At 37.3% G+C, this 17,263-nt stretch overlaps 1 protein-coding gene across 6 annotated transcripts in view; it reads right to left on the bottom strand.

Moving 5' to 3' along the window:
- The window catches only part of SYNE2 (spectrin repeat containing nuclear envelope protein 2), a 231,703-nt gene that overhangs the window by 185,434 nt on the left and 29,006 nt on the right, over positions 1-17,263 (bottom strand). For all 6 annotated transcript variants that reach the window (XM_088149745.1, XM_088149748.1, XM_088149747.1 and 3 more), the window contains exons 3-15: positions 16,774-16,835; positions 14,301-14,396; positions 13,492-13,569; positions 12,744-12,836; positions 11,902-12,083; positions 9,784-9,980; positions 7,720-7,820; positions 6,953-7,054; positions 5,410-5,547; positions 4,973-5,137; positions 3,699-3,811; positions 2,491-2,647; positions 1,222-1,318 (exon numbers count right to left, since the gene is read on the bottom strand). In XM_088149745.1, the coding sequence (XP_088005871.1) occupies positions 1,222-1,318; positions 2,491-2,647; positions 3,699-3,811; positions 4,973-5,137; positions 5,410-5,547; positions 6,953-7,054; positions 7,720-7,820; positions 9,784-9,980; positions 11,902-12,083; positions 12,744-12,836; positions 13,492-13,569; positions 14,301-14,396; positions 16,774-16,835 (1,581 nt within the window). The remainder of the gene's footprint in view (positions 1-1,221; positions 1,319-2,490; positions 2,648-3,698; positions 3,812-4,972; positions 5,138-5,409; positions 5,548-6,952; positions 7,055-7,719; positions 7,821-9,783; positions 9,981-11,901; positions 12,084-12,743; positions 12,837-13,491; positions 13,570-14,300; positions 14,397-16,773; positions 16,836-17,263) is intronic.

Below are 17,263 nucleotides of genomic sequence, written 5' to 3'. Positions count from 1 at the left end.
TTCCTGGTTCTCTGTATACAACTAGGTGCTGTAAGCAGATTTCACAGATAGGAAATCAAGACTGAAAGAGAACAACTTGCACAAATCTGTCATTGGGGTGAGACTCAAACCATATATAAGGTGCAATTATAACTTATTTCTTGCATTACATACATGAATGAGCACCAGTTGAGTAAATCTGTAATGAAGATCAAGCCTTCATCCTGTGTTTAATGAAATTCTCTCACTTCATCTTGCCAGCCATTCATTAGTAGACTCCCGTGAGGTGGAAAAGCATATTTCTACTAGCAAAGGTATAATAGGTACACAATATGCTATTTCTCCTGTCCCAAATAGCAACTTTAACAAAGATGAATCTTAGTAATTTAATAAGATGAATCTTACTAAACTGCCATTCATATGTTGGAGGCTGAATTCAACTGATTAGACCATAGGGTGTCAGGCACGGGTAAGCAAGGTCAAGAAACAGGCATTCAGGAATTTCTTTATTGTTATAAGGTAGAATAAGAGAATCTTGAAAGCTTCTCAGAGTTTCTATCTGCACCATCTTATACCATATAAAATCAAGGTGGGTTATTTAATAATTTTTCCTGAAAATCCCTCCTTAACAGTTCATTCATTACTTCTCATTTCCAAGGCCAGGTGTACATTCCCTTGTTCTCAGGAAGATGCTAAATCCATTTTTGGGCTCTACAGACTGCTTTCATGAACTGCTTATTACTACTACAACAACAGCAAAAAATCACTTCACACTAAAAACAAGAACACTTGGGAGAAGATGGGGTCATCTCTTTGAAAAGCTAATTTTCTATTTTCCTTTGTCTTAGTGAGAACAAGGCCAAAGATCTCGTGACGATGTAACAAACATGTGCCTTTGAATGTTCAGGATTCTACCCATTCCATTCCATTAGCTCCTTATCCTTCATTTTCCCCGTTTCTACCCAATAGTCTTTATTCCATATTCAGTGAGCGCACTCCATCTTCTTAAGGCTGTTTTCAAGAAGGAAAAGAGATCCTCCGACAGATTTCCTCCCCCTCGCCCCAAACTTGGGTATTCATTTAAATCTTTAAATATATTGCTGTAATCTTTAAATACATTGCTGTAATTTATGGGTCATGACTTCCTTGCTGTGTAACAGTAGTCCTCACAGAACAAGCACTGAAAATCAAAGGAACAATACAAGCCTGGACACAACTCCTGTGATGTTTATGAATTCTTACCCAGATTAGGAGCCTGCATCATTTTGTTCTTCTGTGCTTCACATATTTGTAATGCAGTGTCTAGCTGACCAAGAAAACCTTTTTCTTCAATAAAATTCTGCCCCAAAATAAAATGATACATTTGTTTGAGAAATGTTTGCCACTGTAGATAATTAGAGATAATTCAGTTTGAGATTTACAGAATCCCTTATTTTATGTGGACCAGATGAAATGGGGACAAAGTGAGAGATAAAAACAAGGAATCTGCAGAGGTGGAAGAGGGTGAGAAAGAATTTAAAAAATGAAAATGTCCATGAGGATAACATCATGGAAGCAAAAAGCTCAGATCCAGCACAGTCTGCATGATGCAAGAACTTTGAAATATTTGATAGTCCTGGAACACGTGATCTCAACTGAAATAAATTAATTCAAAGCTTTGACAAACAGCTTTTAACAAACAACAGGACCCTGAACAGGCAGTTCAAGAGTGAATAGCCTTCTTTGCCTCTCAATCCACCAACAACACTGTCAAGGTTTAGACCTTGCAAAATTTAGCAAGTCTTCCCCCACTTAGAGGAACAAATTGTGGTTTTTCTCAGTCCTCTTATTAAAGGTTTGTAGATTTACACTGACATCTGCTGGATGTTTATATATGTAGGGGTTAAGGCTGGTAAGATGGGAATCTCTGATGTGAGAAAGCTGTTTTTTAAACAGGACAGAGATACTAGAAACCTTAACGACAGAGAACAAGCAGTCCAACAGCTGCTGACTTGAAAAGGCAGGAACAAGGGGTCCAAGATTTAAAACTCAGACCAGTTCATACACACACATATACTGTATATTAGTCTAATATATATATATAGGGCAGGATTCTTGTATACTGTTAGATGCTGAATTGCTTTGTATGTATGGCTTCCTAATACTCTACAATGAATCAACTTATCTGAACTTCTTGTGCCTGCCATTGCTGAGAATTTATTTGCCGTAACTTGTACAAAACCTTGACAAGGTATATACTAGTTATTTACAACAGCAGCTAACATATGGCACTTTTTTACATGCTAAATCCATAATGCATATTTGGATGAAAATTATTTCCTTAAAGCAACCCAGTGAACTCATAGTATGTACAAAATTTGTATGGGTGCCTTTTGGTTCAACTCTTTAGTCTCTGCACCAGTGTTCTGCATAGCTAGCCAGCAAGCAACTATAATTTATTTATTTATTAAATTTATATGCTGCCCATCTCCCCCAGAAGGTGACTCTGGGCTGCTCAGCTATGATGCTTACATGCCAATCCAACAGCAATAACTCCACAGTCTCCTTAGTCCCAAACTTGATGTTCCAGATGTTCAGTTTAGATGTCAGTTCCTTGAAGACAGCTGAGCTGGCTAAGCGGTAGTATTCCACAAATATGCCAAAATTTTCAAGTTGAACTTTGCTGAACCTGAAAATAAACCCAACATCTTGTCTGTAAAGTGTATGACCAAACCAGTGGGCCTGATCTGCACTGCATAAGACGCGCTGTGATCTAGAAGAATGCACAGCTTTTTACCAGCTGACTCAGTTGATCCATCTTTATTTCCAACAGATAAATGGTTGCAGGTGGGGTAGGTTGAACTGGGAACAGGAAATACTGTGATTGGATCATGGTGGTGCAAGAATGACAGAATAGATGAATTTGAAGAGCAGAGGAAAGCACTACAACTGTGGGAGGGCCTATGGGGGACCCAGCCAAGGTTTTCATAGCTACATGAAGTCTTAGGGGAGGCTTTAAAAAACCTTGGCAGTTAATATAAACAGTATTGAACCAGATGGAGGAACAGTCTGGCTCAGAATTAAACAGCTCCATATATTTATAAACAGAAGATACAAAAACATGAATGACAAAAGTCAGGAAGCTGGTATTATTTCAAGAAACAAAGAATGTAGGAAGAGCTGTGTTGAATCAGGCCTGTGGTCCATCTACATTTTGCTTTCTATTAGCACAAAGTACATATCCTTAATCAGATCATTTAGAGCACCATTGGCTATATTTGCACCACATTCTTGACTATTTTAATTAGTTTTAACCTTGATTAGTTTTAATTGTGTTTGGTGAAAACTCAGTTTATATTACAATACATTGTATGAACCCAAATAAACAAATTAAGCATGTTATACGAATCCAGCCACTGTAGCCACAAGCTAGGCTTGAAGTAGGAGATATTAGTTTCTCTGTATTCAAAGACCTGCTTGAAAATGTGTGTTCTTGATGATGGGCAGAATAAGAGCACACAACTCCTCTACAAAGAAAATAAGATCCTGGGATTGAATGAGCAATTTTCCCCACTCCAGTGAATACATCACATCTGTAGGTTGTGGGAAATGCATATGTATGTCAGCAAGGGTAGCAGAGATGCCCATCATCAGTCTGCAATTAGGCCACTAAATTTGATAAGAACTCAAATATCTTTAGCTGAATGCAGCAATCAAAGGAGGAATTTGACATCACAAACCTCTTTCTCATTTCTTCTAGCTTCTGAGGTGGGACTAGCAGCATTCCAGCATTATCTCTGTTCTCAAAGGACTGCAGGGTTTCCAAATGTTGTTGAAAACTTTCCATCAAATTCTACAAAAAAAAAAAAAAAAAAAGAAGCACTATTCACAAATGTCTTACAGTTAAAATATCATTTATTCATGTATCTAACTGTAAATTCTATACCTTGCATTTATTTTTCTAGCACTTTTGAAGCAGGGGACAGCAATAGGCTACTGATAAATCTTCTCAAAGAAATGTAACATTAAATAATAATGGAATAGTTCATGGAATGGTTATAAAGACAGTCCCTGAAATGTTACATCTTTCTTTACTTAAAGAGCTGATAGCATTATTACTGAATTATATAAATAATGTTATGTAGCTGAATATTACATTGTTTTTATATTACACTATGTTTTATATTATACATACCAGGATATGTGTCAACTGCTGTAATTCTTGGACAGCTGCCAAGGGCCCCAGAAACTCACTGATGATGCCTGGTGAGTATGTCTGGGATTGTATTTGGCTGAAGAGATAATATTCAGACCAATGCTGGGGTGGTCACCCTTTACATTTTCCACAATTCCACTTGTTAAGGACACTCAACAGTGCTAAGAGGCTGAATGAAGCCATTGTTTAAATGTCTTACAATGTCTGATCCAGCATAAAGAATTGTACGAAATGTCAAGAGTGGCTAGGCCCAACTCTACACAGAGTAGGATGCTCATCAAGGCCATTCAGCAGAGGAAGTAGCTCATTAGAGAATATTTTGTCCACAGCTCCTCAAATACGGAGCCAGACTTTCTGAGCAACTTTTCTTTGAGAAATATTGAAACTCCCACATAGAAACATCTAAAATGCAAAGTTTTGGCTCATCTCAAAATGTGAGTTCAACCAATCATTGAAAAGCAACCCCAAATCTATCAGTCATACAATGCATCATAAAACTAGAGAAACTCCAATAGAAATGGGTGCTTGTTCATTTGAAGTTACCCACATTTAACTGCTGATTTGTCAAATATTTTGTGTAAGTTGAATTTACTTGATTGTTTAGATCCTTATTCTGCTATACGGTGGACCAAATGCAAGCCTGTGGCCTTTTCCTTGATATCGTTCATATTTCCCCAAATAGTAGGAAAAAGGCACTGCCGATTGTATGAGTATTAGGGCTAACAGTGCTACAAACTATAGCAAATGTCAGGATGATGATATGTTTTACTAATACTTATTTTATTTTCCTTAACCAACCTGGATAGCTCTCATTTTTTCTTCAAGGGCTGCCATTGCTTTCAAATGATCTTGAGAAATCGGTAGACTGAGTGCCAGATGCTGCTCTGTTTCTTTGAGCCAAGCCTCAGTGGCATATAGAGGTGGAGGTAACAAATTGTCCAGTTTTGCTTTCCATTCATTCATCTAGACAAATAAGTCAGAGAAATGCTGTTCATGTTGGTTTTTCATCTACTCATATTCTATGTCACCAAAATCTACCAGCACATTGGAACCATCGTTCCATTTGAGCAGATGAGGTACCCCTCTGACTGACAAAATATTCTATTCCCCCATCTTTGCTTCATATTTGAATGGCATGAAATGTGTTCTCATGGAAACCATATGTCCAAATGGATGACAAGAAGCCTTTTACAACAACAACATAAACTGCACATCCCTTCAAACATCCTAATGACCTGAGATGATAGGTTATTCCGTGCTTCCTTCATCTCCACGTAATCTTCATCCAGCTCTGACACTTTTCTTTTAGATTCCAGAATGGGAAGGAAGGCCTTTTTTTCCTCATTAAATGTTTCTGTAAATGATAGCATTGCCTAAGGATTTAAATTAATATTAAAATGGGTAAGTGCATTCAGTATATTCAATGTCAGATACTTAAAAAAGAAGAATTAAGGACATTAACAGGATAGGTCTGTCAATGGTTATAGAGTGTAATATTTAAATGGGACTGGGTACAACAGTAGTTTGAATAATGGATGCTCAGGTGAACAACAGAATATTCACACAATGAACTTAACCTGATTATGTCATTCACTTAGTTTCTACATCTGGGAGTTGAGCAGCATATACATGTAATAAATAATAATAATTTGTACAATAGATTATATACCAAATGGACAATTCATATAACACCCTATACCACAAACAATAGCCAAGGTTAAAATCACCCATAAGTTGTTTTAATGGCACTATTAGATTTTTAGGTGGAGAGAGAGAGAGAGAGAGAGAGAGAGAGAGGGAGGGAGGGAGGGAGGGAGGGAGGAAGGAAGGAAGGAAGGAAGGAAGGAAGGAAGGAAGGAAGGAAGGAAGGAAGGAAGGAAGGAAGGAAGGAAGGAAGGAAGGAAGGAAGGAAGGAAGGAAGGAAGGAAGGACAGACAACCCGTGTCTACCTGTTCTGCTTGGCCATTATTGGAACGGAAAACAAAGCAACAAAAGTTCAGTCTGATTCTTCTCAGTAGTCTGAATCTTCACCATCTCCTTCCTGAGCAACAGGTAAGTTCTCTAGACCATGGCTTATTTTCTTTTAATATTTTTATGTAATTATGATTGGCTTCTTCAATGCTACCAGTGATGTAGCAACTAACAGTTTTATGGAGTTTACTGTGGCAATGATGATGAACCTACATGGTTTTTAAAGGGGACTAAATACATTTGTAATAGAGGATCTGTTTATCAATAGCTATGTGCCTGATCACTTTTCACAGCTTTCCACTTCAGAGGTAAGGCTGGCAGAGAATGGGAAAAGGTTATTATCTTTATATGTTATATTCAGTTTTAATGATTGTGAAAAGCTCCTACTCAAAAAATGGGTAACTATGGATAACACCCTCAAGTTCATTAACATTGAAAGGTATTTTAAATAATAATTTCTGGTTCATATGTATAAGCATGTGATCATAAGCAAAAAACTGCCGAAAATCAAATTTGATTCTGATTAAGTCCCACTTCAGGCTGCATTAAAAGTAGAGAAGGAATGGCAACGTGCAAGCCCAAGCCTTTGTTAAGGCTGATACACTCATCTATGTGGCCCTAAATCAGAGCTCAGTACCGTGAAATGCAGCCACAATTAAAAAGAGCAGAGAAAGCAAAATCCAAAACCCTCATGTCATAAACAGATGCAAAAAAAAAAAAGAGAGGCTCAGTTGGTACAATTTCATATTTCTTATAATATAATGTAGTCTATTATCCTCCAAAGGATACATTTACAAAGCTACTTACTTCAAATTTCTTGTAGAAGGATGCATTCTCTAGCTCAGTCAGCAACTTCGTTAACTTACATTCCTGTGCATTGAGCCAGCTCAAGGTCTCTTTGACTTTTCCCTGGGAAACAGAACAAAAAGTTATGTATGCGCACAGATATTCCTGTTTGCATTGTTACAGAAAATAGCATTCTGTTAATCTTATTCCCAGAGATTTTACCCTCCACAGACTGCTTTGCAATCAACTCTGAAATATATTTGCTTTAATTCATATGGCTTGTTTAGTTTTTGGCTCAGCAAGCTGTTTGACCCCCAAACATTGAGTGTTACAGCATAATTCAGCACAATCTGTGAACGAGACCTCTATGGCTCAACCAATAAATCATGGCTAAAATAAACCACTGTTTAGCATGATGTGATACAGTGTCTAGAATATATCACACTGGCTGGATTCACACATTATGTGAACTATTTGTATTAACTTAGTGTAATGTGTGGACCAAGCCATTATGGCTTAGCAGTATAAGCAAATTAGATTACTCTGACTGTTTTAACAAACCATGATTTTAAAAAATGGACTTAGCATTATATATGTACCAAGATCATAATCTTAAGCAACATTAATTATCAGCGAGTATGCTATCTGAGCCAGCTGCAGGTCTAATCACAGTTTTCAAAAATAAAGCTTATCATGGCATGGATTTTCTAGATGGAACACTTATAGATAACTGAAAAAACAGGATGCAAAGTGTAAAACATGTTCTAGAGATTTAAGATTTCACATACCTGCATTTTATCTTCAGCCACAGGTAAACTTTTAAAATACTGGAGAAACTGAGCCACATAAGTCATGATGGATTTTTCATCTGGACTGGGGACATCAACATCTGTGGAATGCCAGAAGCTTTGAACATATTCCAAAGTACAAGCTTCTAATAATACAGTGCACTGCTCTTAGGAAAACCAATGCACTATATATATTAGCGATTATATCCGCGTTGCCCCTAAAAACTCAGTAATTGCATTAGTGATGGGTTTCACAATTGCCTGGTCCACAAATAAATATTTTTTTCTGGGTTTCAGCTTAGCATGATTTATGAGCCACACATTCTAGTTTAACATTACGTATAAACTAGACCGATATAGCTTGTTCTACAAAAAAAAGTCTTATTGGGATGTGCTAACACACCAATTAACTGTAGATTAATTCCCATAGCTGCTGAATTGGTTATGGGCCAACCACTGCATGACAGGGGCAAAGTATTTTTAATGCCCCTCTTCAAATTTGTAAAATTTGAGGAGGGGCATTAAAGACACAAAGTAATAGATCCAGTGTGATGGAGAGGCTTCCAATTTAATTCCCCAATGCTTCTATCTCCTGCCTGCTGTCTTATCTCATTGGGAATGAATGTTGGTGGCCCAAATGGAAGACAGATCCTTCAAAATGTTGAGAGATCAGAGGAATTGACCGTGATGTTTCCTAGTGGGAAATTATATTATCAGCCCTTCCCCTTCTACACAGTAGGCAGAGGAGGAAATCATGGGACAAATACTTGTGGACTCCTAGCAAGAATGAAACACTATAGCCTTTCCCATCTTTGAGTGAAATCTCTGCCACTCAATACACCGCAGCTCCCTTTTCCAATGTGAATACTCTTCCCCTTTCAAGAAGAAAGTGGGGCAGAATCTCCAAGAAGATGTGACATGGCTTCCAAATGTCTTAGGTGTGGCCCCAAAAGATGATATTTAAATGTAAATGAAATAAAGCCATTTATTTGGCTTTATTGTTTCTGGCATGACACTGCTTGCTTTTGGAAATGCAGCTATAGGTCTGAATAAGGTTCCTTACCTCTGCTCTAAGATTTCCCCAGGGAAGGGTTAAATTGTTCACAGAGAAAGCCTAAACAGTCTGTTTTCAGTATTCAGCCTAACAAAGCCCCAAAAAGGACAGTGAAGAATCCTTGTGGCTAATGAAGTTGCAGAGCTCTCCTTAACCTAATGCCCTCCCAGATGTGTTAGACTAGAACTCCAGAATTAGACCATTCTGGGGCAAATGGATCTATGGCTTGACCTAAATATTTTATATAACTTCATATATCTATTCTAAAAACAACCAAAAGTATTATAGAAATGCATGCCTAATAGTGATATTAAAGAAAATTACAAAGTACAGTGGTACCTCGGGTCACGAACTTAATTTGTTCCACGACTCTGGTCGCGATCCAAATTGGTCGCGACCCGAATCAAATTTTCCCATAAGGTTCAATGTAAACACGGTTAATCCATTCTGAACCATATGTATTTTTTTTTTTAAACCACAAAAATATGACACAAAGTACAGTACAGTACACTATGAAGAGAGAGAATGCTAACCTTGCTTGAGGCGTGGAGGACAGGAAGGCGGGTGGCGAGGCGGTTATTGTTTGGAGGGAGAGTCCCCCTCCCTATAGGAAGCCACAACCACGTGTCACAGTAGGGAAAATGGCCGCAGATCCTGTTCGTCACCCGATGCGGAGTTCGCGAATGGAAGCAAAATTTTGCGAACGGTGCTGTTCGTGACCCGAATCGGTCGTGAACAGAAGCGTTTGTGACCCGAGGTACCACTGTACATGTTTGATTATCTCTCTCTGCTACTGCCACTGTTTAATACATGTAATGTTTACTTTCATTAATAGTCTTATCATTTTATCTGTTCCAATCTAATATTATTAATAATATTAAGACAAGGCAAGGCAAGACCAAAATTGGAATAATAAATCAATACAATACAGTGGGCACTACTGTGATTGAAGATGTCAAAACTCAACACCAAGCAACAGACTGAAAGAGCACGTAAAATGTATGAGTTACCTTCAGGTTCAAGTAGCTGGGGTACATTGAGCTCCTTCTCTGCTATTTGAAATGCCTCTCTCAGATTCTCTTTGTTAGATCTCCCTTTTGCTTTTTCCACATCAACCAAACCTGGCCTTAATCCATGAATGATGGCTAAGAAAGCTAATCCATTTCTCCAACTAGATTTGAAATCTGCAACGCTGATAGACCCATGCCTATGATCAAAAGCATTTAAAAACACACAAAATTAAAGTAACATTGGACGCAATTAAATTATGATGGAGAGAAGAAAATAAAATAGTGTATACTAGCCTGTCCCCTCATCATGATTTTAAAATTAGCTATAATCCTTCTTCCCTCAGCCTAAAGACCAAAGTAAATGAGGCTCTGTTAGAAAATGTATGGATAGATTTTTCTAAAGAAGGAAAATAGCAGGTGTGGGAGGTGCTATATAGCTTGCCCTGACTTTCAATGTAAACTCTCTGAGAAATCATAATTTAAACATTGGAGGAAGGGTGTTTCTTTCCATGACATAAATTGACTATTGACATAATTCAAATATATTTGAAAGAAACTTCACACAATTCCTTCCTTAAAGCACACCTCCTTTCTATGCAGTTCAGTCATGTACCACAGAAGAGTGCTGACAAAACAGCTTAAAGTGATTTGTATACTGAAAATAAGCAAGAAAAGAATGCTATTTTTATATTTTTTTATCCCGCCTTTATTATTATTATAAATAACACAAGGTGGTGTACATGCCTAACACTCCTTCCTCCTCCTATTTTCCCCACAATAGCAGCCCTGTGAGGTGAGTTGGGCTGAGAGAGAGCGACTGGCCCAAAGTCACCCAGCCAGCTTTCATGCCTATGGCAGGCCTAGAACTCACAGTCTCCTACTTTCTAGCCTGGTGTCTTAACCACTAGACCAAACTTGAATCAGATAGATTCATCTTTCTTCTCTAATTATATATATCACTCCTAAGCAAATGAAATAAAAGTTATTCCATTAGAAGAGTGAAAACTCTTTGCAAAATGGGAAATCAGCTCTGTGTACTGTCTGCATAATGGAGAATCACAAAGCAAATGGTACCTTCACTGTCCAAGCCCACTTGGTCCAGAAATTCCATAGGTTCATAGCTACAGGAGCTATCCCTCCCTTGCACATACATTTCCCTCACAAGCAGGAGACAGACTAGAAACTAAGAAAGCTCTACACAGGTAGAGAATAGGTTGCATTTATGAAAGGTGATGGCTTCCTGGGTGGGGAGAGACAAAATGGCCAATTGATCAAATGCAGGCCACACCGTTTGCTGAACTTATTGTAGGACCTTTAGTTGTACACGGAGGGAAGTGGGAAATCGGCTTGCCAATTTTCTCCAGCATAATTTACCCAACTCTTTTGATCTCCCTGGCAGAGTCCCAACAGCTATTATCAGTTTGATTACAACTATGGAATAGTTTAGATGGCCACCTACCTCTCAAAAAAGATTTGTTTATAATGCTACAGCAGAAACCTCTAATTACCTCTGTCAACTCATCATGCATTCATTATAAAGCCAAGCTGCATGCTATACATATGTTTATATTATACACTCATAATGAATTTATTCAGTCCAGTCTTCCTCAACGAATGTCTACCAGATGTTTCAGACTCTAACTCCCGTAAGTACCAGGTAGTTGCAATGGGCAGAGGTTATCTTATCCTCTTATCCTTATCTCCATCTATCACTCTTTTCCTCCTGTGTTTTCTCATTTAGATTTAGTACTGAGTTCTGCAATATGGCTTTAATCAGTGTTAAATCTATACCCAGGTGCTTAACTTAGAATTGTTGTTATATTTCATACTGTGAACTTTCCATGGAGAAAGAGCAGCTGAAAAATGAATCTCAATGTGCCTGTTGTGGTACATCTTTTAAATAGTATGTTATGCATTTAGAGGTCTTTGAGGAATGCAATTTTTATGAATTCTGACACAAACTGACCTGGTCCATACTTCAAGACTAACATACTAATACAGATGCAGCCGCTCCTCAGATCTGCATTTGTCTGCAGTTACCCAACAGCTTAAAGTTTAAAGTAAGCAAATAAATGTGGAAAAGGGGTAGAACAGGCTGATTTTCCTATCCTGACATACTTGTCACACTGCTCTTTGGCCCATAACAGGACAGCCTTCTTTGCTGATATCTTCCATCGTTCCCTTGCTTTAACATTTATTCTGGCTGTTGGGCTTGGGGCTGGTGATGAATCCACAGTGCTTGAACTGTCCAGAGATGGCTGGCTGTATCCACAAGTAAGAGCCTTGGCTAATTCTTCAATCTGCCCATGAGCGTCAGAAAGAGCGAAAATATACTTTTAGGTAAGATCAGACATTTTCAAACGTAAGAGCAAATTCAAGTGACTGATTCTGATACGATGTGTTCCTCATAAAAGAGCCATATACAGAAAGAAAAAGACTACCCCCAAAAAATATCTAGTTAGCCATAATTTTGACAAGACACATTTTTCATGCAGGATTTGGCTTCTCTATCACATTAAATATGTATAGTCACTTAACACTGAGCTAATATAGTACCCTGCTAAGGACCATTCTATCTCAACTGTATATATCTGAGCTGAAAAAATCAGTAACTAAATGTTCAATATTTTCCTTACCAACCATATGGAGAAAAACAAGCACACTTAACAAGTAATAACAATTATAAATAACACAGTATCTAAACTTCAGTTTGTACTAACCATGCTAAAATAGGATAAAACCATTCCTAAAATTATTGAATGTAGGCAAAAGATCAAAATTTAATGTGAGATAATATAAAACGTAAGGAAAAATTATCATAATTTTATAGTACAAGTGAAATAGTTTCTTGGCAGTGGCAGAAGAAGCAGAATTGACAAAGTCATATTGAAATTGTGGGACAACCACTAATTAGAACTAAATCTGAAAAACTCTCTCTCTTTATGTTGAGTAATACTTACATGAAAATGCAATATAATGATCCATATGAGACCAAGCACGATGGATGGTTTTCCCTCAATAATATCAGCAACATGGATGTTAATAAGCTTGAGCTAGAAAAAGAAGGATTTATTGTTTTGAAGAACAGGAAGATACTGGGTCCCTCCAGATGCGTCGAGACTATGTTTCCCAGAATTCCTAGTCAACTGAAAGAGGAGAATTCTTGGAGTTACAGTCCCAGTACATCTGGAGGATACCAGTAGAGAAAGACAGGCTTGTTTTACAAATCTGCAATGTTGGTATATGATTTTCATAATAACAATCCTGATCCAATGTTAGAGGTGAAACAAGCTGCAAGAGTATAGGAAGAAAATAAGCTTGCTTTAAAATGAGAATACAATACCCCAAATCCAACTCTTTGGGCACAAATATCTGCTTCTCTTCCTTGAAAAAGTAACAACTAACTTTCTTAGTTGTGATTCAGGCACTAACTCCTAAGATTTTTTTTTTAAAAAAACTACCACGTGTGCTTGTTGCAAAAAGCAAATATAATAAAAGTAAAAGATATGCAAATATCACAGACAGCTGGCAATCAACCCGGATGTGCCTTCACATCTAGAAAAATGTTCTCGCGTGGCTAAGATCTGTAACTAGTTTTGTAGTGAAACAAAAAACTGAACAACTCATTGAATGCTTTAGCAACTAAGCATTTAATGTTTTAGCAACTAAGTAAACTCAACCTCCTTTCAGAGTTGAAATAATACTAACTGATCTATTCTTCAGGAAGGTTAAGGCATTTTCAATGTTGCTTCTGCATTGGAAAGTGTTCGATCCTTTTTCACGTGGCTATAAAGTATAAAAAACAAAAAAGAACAGTTTGATTAATATCAACAGTGAGAATGTTTCACTATTTTTAAATATGTATTCCTGATTGCAATCTTATGAGGCAAATTGACAACAACAATAATAGGACAAATCAAGGATGCAGTAATAATTGATTCATTTTATCAGCAGATGGCTGGATTCTGAAGTCCTTTTCTACTTTATGATTCTATCTTCCTATATGCTGCTAGCACTGCTCTTGTAAATATCGCAGAAAATATCTATGTATGTGATGCTCTACAAAGAGTGAAAGTAGAGCTCACCACCAAAAGGGTCATACAGTCTACAAAGAGGTATATAGGAGGGAACCCAGAAAAAGGAGGGAAATGGATACATGGAGAAAAACAGACATGTATTCTGAGATGGTTATCATCCTAAATCCTTTTGGCACAATAAAATATTTTGTATTTTGAGAAATAATACTAATACAAAATCTTACAAACAAGGAACTGTGCATTTAATAGTGTGGTTCATTTTATCCATTTTACATAATCTGTTTTTGCAACTCAGATATTTCAACTACTTGAGTAGAGACATATCATTGCAGGAAACAAAAGACTTAGGAAATGCTTCTATGCTTTTCTCAGTCTAGAAACTTGCGATATTTTGTTAAGTGTCTGTTGGGAAACATGAGAACCACATGTACAAGGCCTTTCTATGAATTATCTTGGTTGACCTATTTATAATCCTCTTACCAGTTGTTGTCCTGAAAGGACCTCCAGCAGATCCAAAAGCACATGCCCCTTCCCAATGTCTGAATACAAGTCCAAGATAAGAGAAGGCGATGAATGCTGCAGAGCAATTATTTATATTTGGTTATATATACTTTAAGTGCTTTTAGTATTCATTATAACAAGATAATATGTATATTATACAAGATAATGCAAATATGTGTATTTGGATGCATATTTCACTTTTTCTCCTGGCTCCAAGGAGCTCTTGTACAAATATTCTAGCAATAAATCCTCAATGTGTTAGTCTCTGGGTCATCATAGAAGCCTGCTAGCAGATGGGACCATTGTCATACTATCAACATCTCCTTGCTAGGCTTCCTATTCAATAAGGTTTCAGTACTTTTTAAAATATGTTTTTAATTAGTAGTGGTAATAATTAAAGAATCTGCCAAGTTGCAAAACAAAGCATCAGTCTAGCATCATCTCTTTATTTACAGAGTTCTAAATCAATCTGCAAATTGGCATTCTTAGAAAATAAAAATGGTGAGGGTGCTAGTCTTGCCCTCTCCCTATCTTCCAAAAGACAACGCTAAATTGGAGAGATAGGGACCATCCTGGAAGCTTAGAAGGAAGGTTTGGGGGCAATATCACCAGCCTGCTTTCTGATAATTGGGCATTTTGTGATTAGACATACTTATCATGTCAGCAATTTCATGAAAGTGCAAGCAAAGCTTTCAGTGTTCCAAAGAGGCCCAAACAGGTTGCCCATTCTTGGCTCTGTTGAGCTGAGGTGCTACCAAGGCAGCTGCCAAATATTGCTAAGTCATATTTCAATATAGTATCTGAAGTATGACTCAGGTGATCATACTTCAAATGCTATACTTTTCAGGTGGTACAAGAAGACCAGCTGAGCCAATAAATCCACAATGCTGGTTTAATTCTCAGTCATGACAATTTTTTTACATGAATGCAGAAAAAGATACTATCAATTCCATGCCTTAGATGCATTTCTTTTAGGTCATCAGCCCTGTAAACTGGGCTGGCCTTACCTTTACCAGCATCTCTCTCAGGCAGCTGATTTTGAGTGTTATGAGGGGGCAGCAAATTGTAATTATTATATTTATACTGTCAATTTTGGGGAATTGCTTCTGGGTTTACCTCCCCCACTCCCAGGCACCCAATAAAGTTTTCTGGCCTAGGACACTGAGACCTTGACTTGGGAGGGGAAGCTGACAAATGTTTTGGGTTGGTTTTGTCCATTTGCTGGATCATCAATCTTTGGAAACGTTTTTACATGGAGCAGAAGTGTCATCCAGGGATATTTAATTAGGAGGGAAGGAAACAAAATAAAGGAAACAACCAACAAATAAATGATGCTGTATTTACAGGGCAATCACAGTATCCCAGTACAAATATGACAATCAAATATTGTGTCTGCACAACCTGCTAACCAGATTAAGGAATTATTACTGGGTTATGCCCCCTCACTAATTCAGTTAATGGTGTAGTTAGAGAGGGTTACTTTTAACCCCTAACTGAGGCTGTAAAGTACTTCTGTTGGTCAGCCATGTCATATGAATGTGAAAGGAAAGGAAAGGAAAGGTGAACAGAGAGCTGACTCTCTTCTGGTTGCTGATAAAAATGAATAGATAGCGCAACCAGACAAAAGAGGGTTACTCTCAGCACTCATCCAGCTGCTGGCACAGACAACATACTTTCTAGGCACTCATTGTATATGAAGGCCGGAAAGGATGTTTAATCTCAGATTAACTTTTCCAACTGAGTTCAGCTCATACAATAAGCCCTCAGGATTGCATCTCAATCTAAAACAAACCATAGTTTCAATTTCTAATTAACAGCCTCCACCATGACTTCAAAGAAATTAAGTTTCCATCTTTGGAGGGTAAAATCTTTAGTTGGTTTAGCAAATTGCACAAATACAGACCTAGTCTGTTATTACCATTATCTTTATTCAGAATGACTAGTTCTCATGTAGTCAATAAACCAATGTCAGGGCTCTATAAATTCAGACTGGAGGTAAAAGGTTATATGGCTGAATTCTCTTTCATTAACCCACCACCACCAAAATATCAAAACTTCACGTTGAGGGGAAAAAATGCATATGCTATATTTTTTTATGAGCAGAGGGGGTCTTTTTGTTCAACAGAGGACTGCTCAAATGTGTTAATCTTCATCTACAGTCTGAATTGGTACATCACTGACTAAAGTTACCATCTCAGTGAAGTCCAAGTAATTGAAATCTAGCTACTCAAAACTCCTAAATATCCTTCAACTATGCATTAGTCTTGAATTCTTTTCCACAAGCAATTCAGACATTTCACCAAGTTTTAAATATTTGCTCTAAGCAATACGTTGTTTCTATTTAACTATCCTGTTGAGATACAAGTATTTAATCAGATAAAAGGGACTGAAACATTATTGTAATTTACATATATTTTAGAAAAGATATTCTCCTCCAATGTTATCCCATTACCTTTTCTAGCTGTGAGTTCACCCAGCTTGTGAAAGTTCTTTTTTGAGTATCCTCTTGCTCTGCTATTTTGTAAAATAAAAAGATAAAATTATTTATAAATTAAATGTCAGGCTATTAATACATTTATTTATGTATTACACATCTTTCTTTTGTCCCATGGTTGTATCTGGATTTCAAACAATCTAGAAAATCTATTTGTCAAAGGAAAAAATACATACTTCGTTAATTATTTTGACATCATCTTCAATCCATTTTTTAAAAGTTGTCTGCTGTTTTAGCCTTCCCCAACCTGATGTTCTCCAAGGGTTTGGGCTCCAGGTTTGGGAAGGTCTATTTAAAGGTCTCTCCAGTCCAAAAACCTCAAGAAAATTAAGGACCTTCAAATAGCACCTCTGCATTCAAGCCTCTGAAAAGCAAGCACAGCATGCATAGATACCATCTGGTCACAGTGTACTATTTAAATACTGTAGAGAGCCTGTTTGCTGTAGTG

The sequence above is a fragment of the Python bivittatus genome, unplaced genomic scaffold (genome assembly GCF_059951505.1).
Source record: "Python bivittatus isolate LINGU-HERP-01145 unplaced genomic scaffold, Pbiv_v1 ctg000580_np1212, whole genome shotgun sequence".
Taxonomy (NCBI): domain Eukaryota; kingdom Metazoa; phylum Chordata; class Lepidosauria; order Squamata; family Pythonidae; genus Python; species Python bivittatus.
The sequence above is the reverse complement of the archived record's forward strand: the minus strand, read 5'-3'. Positions and strand labels throughout refer to the sequence as shown.